The sequence below is a fragment of the Mytilus edulis genome, chromosome 1 (genome assembly GCF_963676685.1).
Source record: "Mytilus edulis chromosome 1, xbMytEdul2.2, whole genome shotgun sequence".
NCBI lineage: Eukaryota > Metazoa > Mollusca > Bivalvia > Mytilida > Mytilidae > Mytilus > Mytilus edulis.
The window spans coordinates 110,754,082-110,772,024 of NC_092344.1; the positions used below are offsets into that span (position 1 = coordinate 110,754,082).

Below are 17,943 nucleotides of genomic sequence, written 5' to 3' on the forward strand. Positions count from 1 at the left end.
AAATTTGATATCAATTTTCATGTGAGCGTTATCATGTGATGTGTTCTAAGATATACTGCTCATTAACTTTCTGTTTGCTAAATCTTTATAACAGAAGTGTTATTAGTAAGTTAACTTTACAGCAACTTAATAATAATGCATATGAACCGAAAGGAACCTTGCTAAACTTTCAAATTTATTGTGGAAGGCTAGGTGTATCTTTTCAATCTTGTTAACATTCAAAACAAATCATACATAAAAATATTTTTCCCAAGTTATTGAAGAGAGTATTGGATGCTAACAAGAGAGTACAGGAAGCTGCTTGCTCAGCATTTGCTACCCTGGAGGAAGAGGCATGTACAGAACTGGTTCCCTATTTAGGCTTCATACTGGAAACTTTGGTGTTTGCATTCAACAAATATCAGGTAAATATCTTAGATAAATATTTGACACATTTAACTGTTTCATGATTAATGCATGAAAGATGTATCTGTTTTCTTCTTTGTAATAACACGACCCTTACAGTATCTTAAAGACTTTTACGTTTAGTAACTTACTAAACGTACAAGTCTTTAAGATTTACAATGCATAAGACATAATCTATTCTTACATTGAGTTTTCTTTAAATACATTTTTATGAGTATTAGAATAATGAACTTTTGAGTGAGTACAAAAAACTATTTGAACCATACTGGAGCTGGCACACTTATTGAATGCTATTGCTTAACGTTATAATACAAACCGATAACAGTTCTATAAAGAAATAGAAATTTAAGTATGTTATTGATTAGATTTTAAATTACCTGCTAAACCGAAATATTTAAGAGAGAATATAAATATAAAATTATCTTGACTATTTTTTATGATGATAATGTCAAAGTGACAAAAATGACTGATGGATGAATCATTTTCGTATTCGTACTGTCTGAAAAAGCTGTCAAGATCTTAACATTTAAAAATTTCTTATATTTTCTTTTGTTTTCCTATATTAAAGCAACATAAAATTTTAAAAAGTTTGCAGATGATTATTCATTTTCAGTTAGAAAAATATTCAAAACTCATCAAAAGATGTTTAAAACAAGAATGTGTCCACAGTACACGGATGCCCCACTCGCACTATCATTTTCTATGTTTAGTGGACTGTGAAATTGGAATAAATTCTCTAATTTGGCATTAAAATTAGAATGATCTTATCAAAGGGAACATGTATACTAAGTTTCAAGTTGATTGGACTTCTACTTTATCAAAAACTACCTTGACCAAAAACTTTAACCTGAAATTTGCACTATCAATTTCTATTTTCAGTGAACCGTAAAATTGGGGTCAAAACTATAATTTGGCATTTAAATTAGAAAGATCATATCATAGGGCACATGTATACTAAGTTTCAAGTTGATTGGACTTCAACTTCATCAAAAACTACCTTGACCAAAAACTTTAACCTGAAGCGGGACAGACGGACGAACGAACGAACAGACGGACGGACGAACGGACGCACAGACCAGAAAACATAATGCCCCTCTACTATCGTAGGTGGGGCATAAAAAATGTTAGCTTTGAAATGGTAAATACTTCTTCTTTATTAACTGTGACACTTACATTGATTTCCCTTTGTTTTACAGCACAAGAACTTACTGATATTATATGATGCTATAGGAACTCTGGCAGACTCTGTAGGGCATCATCTTAACAAACAGGTAAATATACATTTCAATAGTCACAGTTTAAGGTTGCCTTTTATTTGAATACAATAGGATGTACAATGATGTAGCTCATGTTTCAAACCTTTTCATGCAATACAAAGTTGTTCCTATCATCTGGATTGCATTTGTTTTCACCAAAACCAAACCATTTGAGTAATGAATAAATACTGTTGCACATTGGAATTGGAGTTCATATTATTGAAATGTTAAAAGAGAATAAAATCAAATTTAATTTCATTGATGAACTATTTTATGCATCACAAATATTAAACTTCATGAAGTACAAAACCAGTAATACATGGGATGAAACATGCATATACCATAATGCACAATTTATGATGCTTTGCAATCTAGTTTCTTAATTTAAAAGATGAGTCTTCATAAAGAAAGTATAAAGCCATTAAGATATCATTAATACCAGAATGCATAGTTACAGGGTATATTTTCATAACTTTTAGGAGTATGTCAATATGTTAATGCCACCACTCATAGAGAAATGGAATGTTCTGAAGGATGAAGACAAAGATTTGTTTCCTTTGTTGGAGGTATGTAATTTAACCTATGACTTTTATTAGAAATGATTGTATTTAAAGCACCTAAATGTGAATGTTAACGAATTTTCATAGTAGATTGAAGTAAAATATATGTCTCTGTTCAGAGAGGAACACAGCTCAACAATTTCAGTAGATACCTTAATTTTTTTTTAAATGGAGTAATTTTGGTAACATGTGCTTATTAGCCTTTTAAGTCAAATTGAATGAAACTAAGTTTGCACTTGGTCCATTTAGCAGTCTGTCAGCTTAGCTTACCCTATTTTCATTAATGCTTCTGAATCAGAAAATTTGAGATGGGGAAAACAAAAGATCTTGATGAATTTTTATGATGATAATGTCAATGTGACGTACATGGACTGGTGGATGAATCATGTTAGTATTCGTACTGTCTGAAAAAGCTGTCAAGATCTTTAACATTTAACGCTTTTACCTTACATTTTCTTCATATTATTTGTCACATCATTTGTTACAAAATCATTCAAAATATTAGATACCTGTTTGCAGGAATGTTCCTATCTGTACTACGTTTGCAGGAATGTTCCTATCTGTACTACGTTTGCAGGAATGTTCCTATCTGTACTACTGTTACATTTATTCCAATGAACAAATATTAATCGATATATGACATGTATGTTTTCTGTTTTAGTGTTTGTCCAGTGTAGCTACAGCTCTTCAGTCTGGTTTCCTGCCTTACTGTGAACCAGTCTACAGAAGATGTGTGTCACTTGTAGAACAGACATTGAACCAAAATTTTGTAAGACATCAATTGTTTACTCTTTCTTTATTTTTTTTTTCAAGTATACAAATAACAAAGTTTGAATATAGAATAAAAAAAACAAGCAGAACTATGCTGACATAAATGTATAATTCCATTGCTGTAACTCAAGTTTTGTAATATAAAAAAATCAAGTTCTATAGTGTAAACTTAGAAACTTGCTATGAATTCAGCAATATTCATTTGATTGTGAGTTGGTTATTCGTTAGATATTGAAATAACCTTCATAATGCATACAGAAAATTTGTGATTGGAAAAAAATTTATCTTGGCTAAATTTTATGATGATAATGTCAATGTGACGTACATGGACTGGTGGATGAATCATGTTAGTATTCGTACTGTCTGAAAAAGCTGCCAAGATCTTTACATTTAATACTTTACCTTTTATATTCTTCATATTATTTCGAACATATTAAGTTTTTTTAAAAACACACTTTTTTTTTTCTGATATTAAAGAGAAAGATAAAATCAATAATTATTCAAACCTATTGTATAAAGCAGTAAAGATCTGTTGATAGTTAATGTGTATATAGATTGGAGGATTTTGTTTGTAGCGACACAGTTATGGTGTCTTGCAGGCTAACCAAACTCAACCAGACTCAGTAGATCCTCCGGATAAAGATTTCATGATAGTGGCATTGGACCTGTTAAGTGGACTGGCTGAAGGACTAGAACATCATATAGATTCCTTAGTGGCTAATAGTAACATCTTGAAGTTACTGTACCAATGCATGCAAGTGAGTGAAACAAGATTGTTGACAAGATTGAAAAAAAATGTTTAATAGTCAATAGCTACTTTGAAATTTCCAAAAGATTGAATTTTAAAAATAACAAATCTGATTTGGGCATGGATTCCTAAATTTCTTGCTTGGTCTAAATGTATAACTTTATTTCCTCTATTATAGAGATTTGGTATACACAAAATATTTTAATTTGTCTTGATTAAAATGTGTTTAACCATACATATACATTTAAGTAAAAACATAGCAAATTAGATATGAAATCACTTTACTGTAGACTGAAATAAGACTAGTCGTCTTTCCTAGAAACAATATACTTTTTGTTTTGTTGAGCATATTTCCATTTTGAAAGGTGATATGTTTGGTAATTACTGATGGATGTTTATATACCAATCTTTTAAGGTCTACTTTGGCTTTTGATGATGACTTCTCATACCTTATGATTGTTATAACTTTGGCTTTTGATGATGACTTCTCATACCTTATGATTGTAATAACTTTGGCTTTTGATGATGACTTCTCATACCTTATGATTGTAATAACTTTGGCTTTTGATGATGACTTCTCATACCTTATGATTGTAATAACTTTGGCTTTTGATGATGACTTCTCATACCTTATGATTGTAATAACTTTGGCTTTTGATGATGACTTCTCATACCTTATGATTGTAATAACTTTGGCTTTTGATGATGACTTCTCATACCTTATGATTGTAATAACTTTGGCTTTTGATGATGACTTCTCATACCTTATGATTGTAATAACTTTGGCTTTTGATGATGACTTCTCATACCTTATGATTGTAATAACTTTGGCTTTTGATGATGACTTCTCATACCTTATGATTGTAATAACTTTGGCTTTTGATGATGACTTCTCATACCTTATGATTGTAATAAATGATTGTATTGGTATTCGTACTGTCTGAAAAAGTTACTTACAATTTTATAAAGAAATTCCATCAGAAATAAACTTTTGTCATAAGAAAAGAAAATTCTTAATTTACAGGATCCTATGCCAGAAGTACGACAGAGCTCATTTGCCCTGCTTGGAGATTTAACAAAGGCTTGCTTTCAACATGTTAAACCTTGTATTGGTAAGTAAACACGAACATATAAATGAGTCATGAAGTCATCTTCAGAAGAAGAAAAAAAACTGTTTATGAATAAAAGTAACATCAAAGTAAAGATTGATATGAATCTTTATAAAAATGTACTTAAATATTTTATTGAAATTGACACATACAAAGAATGTAAAAAATTTCTGTAAGCTTCTTGTATTCAATTTTCATGTTTGTATACATTAGTCAAATAAACTTACTATTTGTAATTAGTACCAAGTATTTTTTTGTTTAATGTATTTTATTTTATTTTTATAGGGGAATTCATGCCAATCCTGGCACAAAATTTAAATCCTGAATTTATATCTGTGTGTAACAATGCTACATGGTCGATTGGAGAGATATCAGTTAAAATGGGTATGTTAGTGAAACATATATCTTATTGTACGATATATATTTTAAAAAAATAACTAGAAAATATCAAGTTTAAGGTCATTATGAAATAAGGCTGAGGTCTGCATACTTTCTAACATCTTATAGTGCTGAATTATGCAACAGCATAAATAAAATGATGTGGTATAGGTGCTAATAAAATTAGTTTTCATATTAAAAGTATGAGATTAGTTAAGAAGATAATACATACTTTACAAAAATCAGGAATTTCAGTTTTATATAGGGGATTACTGTGTGTATTTTTTATGCACACAAAATTTTAAGATTCAAGAATTTTAAATATTTAAGGAATGACTAATATTTTTTCTGTACGAAGAAATAACATAAAAAATGTTATGTTTTTTCAAATAGATAGAAAAAATATTGCAGTCATTTCTTAAAATTTAATTCTAAATTCCATTTTTAAACGGAGAAATCATCAAAAAATGTTGATGACGTCACAGTCACATGACAGAATTATGTCTATGAGCTGATAAACAAAACAACTTCAGCCAATCAGAAGATGTGTTACTTCCAAAATTAAATTATAAAGAAATACCAATTCAAAACAGGAAGTTTTTGCTTAAAAGGCAGTTTGTAATGGTAGGATTTTTTTTTACAGGTCTATCAACAAATAATAATAATAATAATAATTTAACAGGAAATGAGATGCAGCCATACATTACCTTGGTGATAGGTCCACTTGTAGATATTATAAACAGACCAAACACGCCAAAGACTTTGTTGGAAAACACAGGTACGTATCATGAAAATGGTAACTCTTTACACAATGTTTAAAATAAAATAAAAATAGTCTTGAGTAAATTTTTACCTGACAAATATTTCTTGAATCAACATTGCTGAAAGATAAAAAATATTAAAGATTGGTAAAATTTCTTCACTTAAGATCCTCATGCATGCATTCTCATAATCATTTTTGTAATTTTTTCCTGTGTTCATAATTTTATTGAAGAAAAACTGCTTAAAACAGTGCACAGTTAATGTGAATCATAAAAGATGGGAATTTTTCACCATATATATTGTCTAATTTTATTTACGTAATAAATTATTTTGTTTGAGCTTTTGTAGTTGTTGTTGAAGGAACCTGTATTCAATTGGGCAAGAAAATTATTTTTGGAAGACATATTTAATACATTGTATTATTTTAAATTTAAGAAATGGTTCCTTTCAATTTATAACTACATGGTTCACAGATACATTTCAGAAATTATTTTAAAGTCATTAATTTTCAATTTAAAAAGAGTTTATCAATGGAATCAAATAAGTTTTCTTATTTTAATGCTGTAACTGTAGAATTTTGGCGGTGTTGTCTAATGTGACATCTGTTGTTAACGTTTATTATTTCTGGAATGTGTCTGAATGTTCAATGATGTTGAATTAACTTTGGCTTTATAGCTGTTGGTAAATGGTATATGATATTATAGACATCAACAAAATTCTTCAGAAGTTATCTCCTCTTTGATCAATGTATTGTTATTATAGCATACATAAATATAACTAAAAGTGTAATTTTGTAATTTCTCAAAATATTCGTCTATTTTAAAAAAAAATTGGAATCTCCTACCGGAAAGATTTTCCCCAATTTTCTTGTAAGATTTTATTTCCTTAGTGAAACATCTGAAGGGTTTTTATATGTACATTATTTGTGTCATTTTAATTAGAAGTACAGTATTCAAAAATTTATATGTACACTTTTTCTATGTATTGTTATTTATTTTTGTAGAATATTTACACCATTTCTGACTTAGAGATGACATTATAAATACAAACACAGCTAGACATAATCCTTTATAATAACTGCACTTAGTATGAAATTAATATTTGTAGAAATCATACAGATGACGGACTGCCAAATTTTGTTGATATTTTAAACTTGTTAGATCCCAACTAAAATTTACATATTCAAAAGCTTATTTTAAAGTTGGTATTTGAATAGATATTTTTCAATTTCTGTCCCTAATTCATTTACATATAACATGTTAACTTCATATAGCTGATTTAACTAGACAAGTTCTGAGTTTTTGTGCTATCAAGTTTGTTTTTTTGGGACCATCATGAATTCTGCAAAAAAAGATATAAACAAAATTTGTTAATCAGCATTGTAAAAAACTTAATCATTATCATACAGTTGACATTGTATCACAATATGACCTAGGTGACAGAATAATTGACCTTGACATATTTTATAATATATTTTATTTGCTTGTATCGTTTTGTTGATTTGTTGTCTTCTCTGTTTTTCTTCCCTATTCATTGCCCTCGTATTGTTATGACGACGACAACTCTTAGCGATAACAATTGGTCGCCTTGGTTTAGTCTGCCCACCAGAGGTTGCTCCTATGTTACAGCAGTTTATTCGGCAGTGGTGTGTAACTTTTTATTTATTTCTCTTTTGCAATCAGTTTCAGTCCTGTCAGTTTTCTGCACAAGTTTGGGGAAATCATGTTTGTAAAATTAGATTTTTTTTTAATTTTTTTTTTTATTTTTTATGAAATTTTTATTCTTTATATAGATGTTATGTAGCAGAAAATGGACAGAAAATTTGAAATTGATTTCAAATCATTCTATTCTTATTATGTTAAGTCATATTTGCAATATTTATTTACAATATTCATACTTTTAGATAAATGTTATATTCTCCAAAGTAGATTGAATTTATGTGTTTTAAAGTTTTACCCCAGTTTCGGCATGTTATGTAAAATCTGCTTGAGCTTATAATTTACAGAAGTTTTATTATTAGATTTTATTGCTATTTTATTGATTAACATACACTACAGATATAAACATTTTCTCTCTATTATTGTAAACTTAATGTGGGAGGTCAAGTGGAGACTTTATGAGGGCGAGGGGGCAAACATTTCATGAGGGAGGGGATATTTAAAATTTGTTTAAATAATTTTACCACAACATGGAAGTTCTATTTCATTGTCCCATTTGCTTCTGCTTAGCTCACAATATGTATTGTACAGTCAACAGAAATTAATTGTCATATGGACAAATTCACTTTACTAAAAATGATTAAGCCTTCTAAATGTGGTATGTAATTTGTGATTGTCTAGTATTTTATGTATTTGGTGAGGAAGCATGGAACTGTTATGGCATATCACTTGTACATTTCTGCACTACTGTAGTGTTGTCAAATTAACCATTTATTTATCAAAACATGTTTAATTTTATTTATTAGATTTCTCATATTCATTATTATTATTAATTATCTTTCAATTTGATATTTTATCTCTTACACAAAGAACACACATCATTTATTTTTTGACTGGATTTTAGGTGTAGTTCTTTAAGAAATATTCGTGATAATGAGGAAAAAGATTCAGCTTTCCGAGGAGTTTGTCAGATGATCAATGTGAATCCAGGTGGAGTTATTCAAGACTTTATATTTTTCTGTGATGCTGTTGCTTCTTGGTCTCAACCAAAAGCTGATTTGAAAGAAATGTTTTATAAGGTATGGTTACAACAATCAGTGTAAAATGTCAACTATATTTCATTATGAAATCTTATACAATATAAATTCACATTGTGGCAAATGAAATTTAGAAACCAGCAATAACTGCTTATATTAATTATATTAGTTACAATTATTCATTAGTTTTACATATATCCAACCAAAAATTTAGTTGCTTAAGAAAATACAAATTTCTAAATAGATAAATCAGGATGAAGGGTATATTTCAATGAGAGCAACTTTTTTATTATACATATATAGGTTCATAGGATTCAGAAATGATTATTAAATCATGTATTAGATGATCGTTATTTGACCTGATCAAAACTACACCATGATCTGAATCCAAGTATAGATTTTCTTCTATATTGTACTAGACAAGTGAATGTACAGCTAAAATTGCCCTGATATGACAAGCTTATATCAGTGTTTCTTCAGAAAAGATGGTGACTGCTTTTCATAGAAATGAATTTTCAGTAGGTTCCCTTTTATGCCCTGTGTTCCTTTTAAGTCCTTAAAATGTGTACAGTTTGCTATTGATAACACAACTTCGAATAAACACCAGAAAAAACATTTCAGAAAAAAAATTATTGGAAATATTTGTACAAATAAGGTAATAGTATTTTTTGTTGGTAGATTTTACATGGTTTTAAGAATCAAGTGGGTGAAGAAAACTGGACAAAGTTTTCTGATCAGTTTCCTCAGCCTCTCCGTGAGAGGCTAGCCGTTCAATATGGAGTGTGACTCAAGACTTCCAAAAGTAAGTAGGATCAAAACAGATTAAATGAACCCGTACACTTGTACAAAAATAGGTAGCTTCTTTCACATTAAAAAGAAATACAAATACATTAAAACTATAAGTTGTTAATTGGATTTAGAAATGATTATTAAATCATGTATTAGATGATCGTTATTTGACGTGATCAGAACTATACCATGATCTGAATCCGATTCAAGATTTCCTCAACTTTTAGCATTTTACATTCTTAAATGTCTGATTTAACTATGTAAATGAAAAAGGAGAAATGTGTAATATTCTTGTGCATACATAGCACTTCCATTGTTATACCCCCGCTTTAAAAAAGGGGGGGTATACTGTTTTACCTCTGTCTGTCCTTCCGTCAGTCCGTCCGTCCCATGAATATTTTTTGTCGCATTTTTCTCAGGAACTACAATACAAGGATTTCTGAAATTTGGTTTCAGGGTTTATCTAAGTCAGCTATACCGTGTGATGCGTTTTCAGATTGATCACTCAACAACTTCCTGTTTACTGAACACTTGTATGATTTTACACATGAAAGCCAAGTTGAAAATTTTTGTCACATTTTTCTCAGGAACTACAATACAAGGATTTCTGAAATTTGGTTTCAGGATTTATATAAGTCAGCTATACCGTGTGATGCTTTTTAGATTCATCACTTGACAACTTCCTGTTTACCGAACACTTGCATATTTTTACACTATTAATATTATCCACTTGCGGCGGGGGTATCATCAGTGAGCAGTAGCTTGCAGTTTCACTTGTTATTTTATGGTTTTCCCCTTCATGATTATATCAGATGACATTTTTTAACCCCAGTAAAAATAGTCCTCTGTAATAGATGGGGAAGCAGTAGGTAGTTTACTCTTAACTGCCAGCTTTAGGAACATATTAGTAAGTCAACTCCTGCAGGTTTTAAGCTAGAATTGTTTTATTATGCTGGAAGTTTAATATTGTCTTGATCTGATATTGGTGAACTATTCACAAAATGTTGGGTAGTTGAACCAGATCATGGTTAATTTTGGTTCTATTTTCAAATATGGTGCACTGTTTGCTAGTTTTCTGTAATAAAACATATAAAAAGTATGCATATTGTGATGATTTTGATATTGTGAACTTTTTACCAATTCAACAATTAGGCTGCATATAGAAACTCCAATAAACAAAAGGAATAATAAAACATGATTGACGTGATAGGATTCAGAAATGATTATTAAATCATGTATTAGATGATCGTTAAGTGACGTGATCAGAACTATACGATGATCTGAATCCAATTTAAAGGGGCACTAGCTGTCAAGTTCATGGTCACCGATTTGACTCAAATTCTCATAGTTTATTTATAACAATGTAAAACATTTATCCAAACTATCAAAAGTCTAAAATAAACAGTTTACAGAGCATGGGGTAGATAATATGTAGGTTCGTTTCGTGTGTATTTTAGTCCAGACACCATCTAATTAACTATCGATTTGACCTCAGATGACCATATAAGCGATGTAAACATAAATAAAGATATGAATAGATTAAACCAACACGTGCAATTGGATTTGTATAGGTCTGTTTGATTTCATTTTAAAGATTAAAAATATATGTTTCTCATTGTTTTTAACCGTATAAGAATGATTTTATGTGGATCGAATCAGTAATCAAATGATTAACCGTAGTTTCACTTTCATTGTTGACATTCTTTTTCTTTAAATAACCAGTACACATACAATGCATGCATTGTCAATCTCTAGCTAGGGGGTTAAATTGATGTTCACATGAATACGGATTTAATGAGATCGATTATTCACTTGCAAGTGAATAATAAATTATCAATGTTTCTTAGCTTAATTTGACAAAATTGAACCATTTTGGCTGCTAAAAGTGAATTATTATTTCACTATTTCACTTTCATTGTTGATTGAACAAAAAAATCTTACTTAAGATTTTTTTTATATCTCGTAGCTAGTGCCCCTTTAAGATTTACTCAACTTTTAGCATTTTACATTCTTAAATGTCTGACTTAACTATGTAAATGAAAAAGGAGAAACATGTGTGATATTCTTGTGCATACATAGCACGTCCATTGTTATTTTCTGGTTTTCCCCTTCATGATTATATCAGATGACATTTTTTAACCCCAGTAAAAATAGTCCAATGTAATAGATGGGGAAGCAGAAGGTAGTTTACACTTAAATGCCAGCTTTGAAATATATTGGAATAATATTCAGAAATGATTTTTTATATCTGTAATAGATGATCTTTATTTGATGTGATCAGAACTATACCATGATCTGAATCCAGTTATAAGATTTCCGTAACTTTGTGCATTTTCTCATTCTAAACCTCTTGATTGATCAGCCTGAAAAAGAAGCTAAATGTGTTTCATATTCAAGCCAATCCATGGTTATTTTATTGATTTTTTTGCCCCACCTACGATAGTAGAGGGGCATTATGTTTTCTGGTCTGTTCGTCTGTCCCGCTTCAGGTTAAAGTTTTTGGTCAAGGTAGTTTTTGATGAAGTTGAAGTCCATTCAACTTGAAACTTAGTACACATGTTCCCTATGATATGATCTTTCTAATTTTAGTGCCAAAATTGAAATTTTCCCCAATTTTTACGGTCCATTGAACATAGAAAATGATAGTGCGGATGGGGCATCTGTGTACTGAGGACACATTCTTGTTTTACTTTAAAATGAAGTCATTTTAATGTCATTAGAATAAATAGTAGGGGGAGGATGTAAACAGTTAACATTAAAATGTCTGCTTTAGGACTAAACTGATTTCTTTGCTGTTCCCTTCACTTTTTAAACTAGGTTGATAATTTTGCAGAATATTACTCAGTGCACAACTTAAAGGGGTGGACATCAGGATTTTTATTTAAGTGAATTATTCACAAAATCATTGTCAGATAATTAAGCAGTGTATTATCATGAATCAGATTCATAAATTATTTGATAATGTAAGCAGCATATGAATGCTTTATTTACACAAGAAGAGGTAAAACTAACATATTTAAATTATATTGGTTTATAGGATTCAGAAATGATTATTAAATCATGTATTAGATGATCGTTGAAGTGATCAGAACTATGCCATGATCTGAATCCAATAAGGAGTATCCATTTGTATCTACCTTTTTACCTTAAAAAAAAAAAGAATTTTGTTTTTTGACAGTCATCAGTACCACCAATGCTAACTTAAGATTATATGTATTTCAAAATAATCTTCTTATGTTTGATATATATTCGGGATGTAGCTACATAAGAATTCATCACAGATATTTTTTGTAAATCATTTGTGATTATTTATGATTCTGATGTGATTAAAGAACATAAAACTAGATCATCTAATGAAATGATTAGTTGTATTCGTATAATGATCAGAACTCAAAACTCAAGCTATTGGTATAACGCCCATGAAAACTGTTGTCCCTCCTAAGACCATTGTACTCAATAATGTTCAGGCTTGAACAAAGAACACCTATATGTGAGGCCTTGATCAGTAAATCTTAGTTTTGTGATTAGATTTTGTCATGTGGATGAACGTCAACAAGACCTTTAGTTTTTCATTAGTATCCCTTCATTTCAGTTATTTTTGTGGTTTAAGGAAATCTTTGTATTTAATTTCATGTTTTTTTTGGTCATCTGATTATTCTGATATGATTAAAGAACATAATACTAGATCATCTATTGAAGATGAAATGATTTAGTTGTATTCGTATAATGATCAGAATTCATAACTCAAGTTTTTGAATAACACCCATGAAAACTATAACACCTCACAGACCAATGTACAAAAATATTGTCCAAATGTTCAGCCTTGATCAAGGTGCACTTGACCATTGATAACAAAAATAACAAATAGCTGTAAAAATGTGGGTAGCTATGAATGGCTTTGTACAAACATTCAAAAAAAATAATGACAAGAATGATTAATTATGATGCATTGTTTTCTTTTAGAATTAACCTTACTAATTTTATGTTTTCTTTTCATTTCAGGTCATGGGGTTAAGGGTAAGTGCTGCCAGGGAATATCCCACAGCACCATGGGTCAACACACATGGGGTTGGCATCGCGAAGGGGAGGGCCAACGCGTAGGGGGGCCTCTGCAATACACAGCATTGTAACACGTAGGGAATTTTCAATTTCCTTCTAATAATGCTGTGGCTGCAGCTCCAAATTTTACACATCTCGCGTAATGGGTGGGTCGCGTCACTGGGAGGGCTCGCGTTACATATATATCATTAATACCACGGACATCCTACAGGATTGTTTAGATAAATTGCATGCTTTCTCAGACTTTGTATTGTATAACATCACTTTGCAGTGTATGTATGTCCAACTTCTGTTTTGTTAGCAACACCTGTTTATAGTTGTTACTCAATTTGAATACTATTCATTGTTTTCAGACATTCACAAGTGTTTTCTAGAAATGTGGGGCGACGTATATCAGTCAAAAGTAAAATGGTAACATTGAGATAAGGAGAAAACTTTTTAAATGGAAACACATTTGAAAATGGATGGTTTGTTAATAGATAACACATTATACAAACATAGCTTTGAGAAATAAATCTTAAGTTTGATTTATGAAATAACACTTGTGCAATGTTCCTGGACACATGATGGTTCAAGACATTTATTTTGTAATTTACTTAGGAATGTTAGCTTCTTAGTGTAGCAGGGTTTAACTCAGGTTTAATAAGAGTAGTATATTTTATAAAAACATCAATATTAATAGTAATTCACATAAAAACAGTATAAAAATTATTCAATATCATTACTTTTCTGGAATTTTTGACATTCTTATTTTATTTTATGACTACACTTAAAGTAAATATGGGAAATATATAGGATTTTGGGATAAAATACTTGATTATATGGATTATACATGTTTCTTTTATGACCATAGTCGAACGTTTCATATGGTAGCATACTGTTAATAAAATACTTGATATATTTTAAATCTTTTGGTAGCTCTTCATTGGATGAAATGTTGGTTTGTACTGAGTTAAGATATATCGTAAAACAATCAAGCCTTAATTATTGTGACTTCTTTTTTTTTTGAAAAATTTTTGAGCCTTAAGCCTGAAAGTTGATTGATTACAGGTTATTAAATCCAGATTTAATATGAAGAAAAGGTTTGACAGGTTCGACAGATTAGAAACACTTTATTATTTTATGTTAATTTTTCAGTATTTTTTTCAAACAAATATTTAGCTTAGTAAGTTGACCCTGATATAGCACTAAGAAGCTATTCATATTAATATAGAGGTCAGATAGTTTCTTGATTAAATAATTATTGGAGAGCATAACCAGTGAATCAACACGACTTGAGCTGTGACAAATTGCTGTGATGTTTGTCACATTGACCTACTTATAGGTGAAAGGTCAAGATCATGACCTAGTAAGGGTTTGTAGGAGAAGACTAGTACTTGAGCATTTCACATAGTAATTGCAGCAGCAGTGTATTGACGCAAGTTGGGGAGAAAAAATGGTTCAATATTTAATCTTAATTCATTTAACGTAATATTTGCATTTATGTTTGTCCAGGATGAAAGAACATTGTTTATACTTTTTAGGGGGAAATCTGCTGAAAGTTCTTCATTGGTACCATTAGAAAAAAAAATCAATTAGTACATAAAGTATTACCGTTTAAAAGTTTGTAAATACTTCAGTGTCACCATAGATAAAAGTTTTCCTTCAGGCTGAAGCAATTATTGAAATAGCAAGTTACTTAAGCAATTATTTTGTGAAATGTTTGGGTATTCAGTCCTTGTTTTATTTTTTTTTTATTTGTCTGTGATCTATACATATATTTGTTATTTAATTTTTGCAGTGAGTATTTTATTTTTTTAAATATTTTTTTCCCCGTTGTTTTTAATTTTTACTATTGTATATTTTGTACGTTGTGTTAAGTGACATGTTATTGATGGTATTTCTGCACAGGAAGTGTTCATAATTCTGGGATTTTTTTTTAAACTGGTTAATTGTAAGGTGTCAAATTTTAACACTGGGTCTCAACATAACACAATACAATCTGTAGATCATTAGTGCTGTTGTAAATACATCTTTTATTGTGCATGCTTTAAAATAAAAAAAATATGTAAATATACTAATTTGTTATTGATTCTAGTGCCATCTTTGTTCTTACTTTTGTAAATTGTGTGTAGTATTGATAACTTTATTCAAAGGACTAAAGCTTGTATAATGTCCATTTGAATCAGCAATAGGGTATTTCATCCTGAATAGAAAGATTGAAAAACTTTTTTCATTAATTGAAGATTAAAAATCTAGTCTAAAAACATTTACAACAAAATGATATCCAATAGGCCAATGATCATAAAACTGCTAACTGAACAGCTTTAGTTATATTTGAGTGGTGTAAGATTACTAGGTATTGGAGATTTCTTACCAATACTAAAACAGAATATTGCAGGAAATTTCATTGCATGAAAAAGTGTGGCTTTGATATTGGGTCAAGGACACCTTCAAAATTCTGTTGTCTGCACAATACACCTTATTACTATATATATACGACATCACAAAGGTTCCTGTAAATTTTTTAAGTCACGTTGGAAATATCAGACAGCAATGGAAAAGTGATGGTTGTATGATATCAATACTTAGAGTGGTTCAGATTCTTGGGTCAAAGGGCACTGATTTCCAGATAGTGTTGAGGTCTTTTCCTTGAACTTCATTGTTCTGCTGGTTTAGTGTATTAGAAGAATGTATATAAAAAGAAAAAACGCCCATAAATTTGTTATTGTCTGATTTGTAACATTGTATGATGATATATTAAAATAAAGAAAACAGCATGGTTAACCCATATTTAATGGAAAAGAAATAGTATGATGATTTAACTAATGACACAAAATCCTTACATGAACTTTAAAAAATAATTCAAACACAAAGAACACTGGTTTCAACACTGAAGAAAGCTCACACTTCCGTGACTGTAAGATCTAAGACCGCCTTATTATTGGTTTGAGGGAGAATTCTTAGAAGGATGAAAATCACCGTAAATATGTGCATTATAGGACACTGATGCTGGATAATATCAATAGATTACAGAAAGAAACAAAATGTGTGTGCCAGAGCTCCCACCTATGCTACACCTCATTTTTCTTCCCAAAGTCCATCTTAACTGGGTTTTCTTGCCCTGCAAATTCTGTCAAACCTGCTCCCTTGGCTGAGGTTTATATATACAAAATGTACTATCAAAATTTTCTAACAATCTCCTGAAATCAATACGGAAACAAAATAAAATATAGACAACCATTTGGTAGCTGCCAATACTGTTATAAATCATTTCCTAACAATCTTGTGGGAAAAATACAGGATCAACAATATATTGACAACCATATTGAAAACTTTATTTAACTAGATAATTTGGCAGAAAATTATGAATTAATAGGGCCTAAGGGGTAAAAGTTTGATTCGACTCGAGAACAGTAAACAGACTGAGAAAGAATAGTGAAGAAGTGTACATAACACAAGTTTTCACTAGAACAGACCCTGTCATAACTAGAAATATAGAAAGCAATGGAAGAACACTTTTACATTAATATAAGTCTCATTTAGGCCTTCCGACACCATACAAGCACACACCTCAAAGAAAAATGAGACTGGGTCACTCACCTTATCTGAGAGATTTTTTTTGCTAGATATTCACCTGCTTCATCTTTGCTGTGAAGAACATACAAGCTCAGTAAAAATCAACTAACACCAGACTGAAGAAACTTAACAAATATTGTGTAAGTTGCCTCACAATCTCGTTTAAAAAAAAAGCATTTGGATGCACTGGAATTTTTGTTTATATGTTATTATTGAGAAAATTGCAACCAGAAAGAATGTGAATTTTGGCATTATTCAGTGAAATGCACCACTTAATTATTTAAAATCACTGGCATTTTTGTCCATTGGGCATCACTGGCACAACATTAGCTGCACAAAAGTTGGTGAATTTACCACAAAGGGATGGTTAGGATTGACTTTGGAGGGGGGAACTAGGTTTTTCTGGTTAATTCTGGACAATTTTAATATAATTGCGCAAGGGAGGTAATACAAATACATTTAACATACAATTTTGTGTATGTTTTGATTTACCTCCCTTACACTACTTGTAAATTATGTATAAAAAAGGGGGTCAATAGGCAACAGCATAGTGTATTGCACAGAAGCAAACAAAAAGGGGGTAACATTTTTTTAGGGGTGGTCATTTTGGAGCACCATAGTGTATTGCACAAAAGAAAAAAAACTTCTTATCTTTTTTTTGGGGAGGGGGGTGTCGGTGTCAATTTGAAACGACATTGTGTATTGCACAAAAGCAAAAACTATATAAATTCAAATCATATAACCAATTCCAAGTTCTTTTACTTCAGTTATTTTGTATTATAAACCTATTATGTATCAAATATTTAATTACAATTCAAATTCAGACCTGTATCAAGCGCGAATATTGTGTTCA

At 30.3% G+C, this 17,943-nt stretch overlaps 1 protein-coding gene across 13 annotated transcripts in view; it reads left to right on the top strand.

Moving 5' to 3' along the window:
- LOC139518030 (transportin-1-like) overlaps window positions 1–15,588 on the top strand; it is a 46,873-nt gene extending 31,285 nt beyond the window's left edge. For 2 of the 13 annotated variants that reach the window (XM_071309675.1, XM_071309691.1), the window contains 12 exons: window positions 255–404; window positions 1,602–1,676; window positions 2,141–2,227; window positions 2,883–2,990; window positions 3,568–3,750; window positions 4,765–4,852; window positions 5,135–5,233; window positions 5,871–6,005; window positions 7,559–7,634; window positions 8,552–8,726; window positions 9,363–9,486; window positions 13,476–15,588. In XM_071309675.1, the coding sequence (XP_071165776.1) occupies window positions 255–404; window positions 1,602–1,676; window positions 2,141–2,227; window positions 2,883–2,990; window positions 3,568–3,750; window positions 4,765–4,852; window positions 5,135–5,233; window positions 5,871–6,005; window positions 7,559–7,634; window positions 8,552–8,726; window positions 9,363–9,470 (1,284 nt within the window). In that variant the 3' untranslated portion in view covers window positions 9,471–9,486; window positions 13,476–15,588. The remainder of the gene's footprint in view (window positions 1–254; window positions 405–1,601; window positions 1,677–2,140; window positions 2,228–2,882; window positions 2,991–3,567; window positions 3,751–4,764; window positions 4,853–5,134; window positions 5,234–5,870; window positions 6,006–7,558; window positions 7,635–8,551; window positions 8,727–9,362; window positions 9,487–13,475) is intronic. The other 11 variants (XM_071309699.1, XM_071309716.1, XM_071309682.1 and 8 more) reach the window with 6 other exon arrangements.
- Window positions 15,589–17,943: the final 2,355 nt, after the last annotated feature.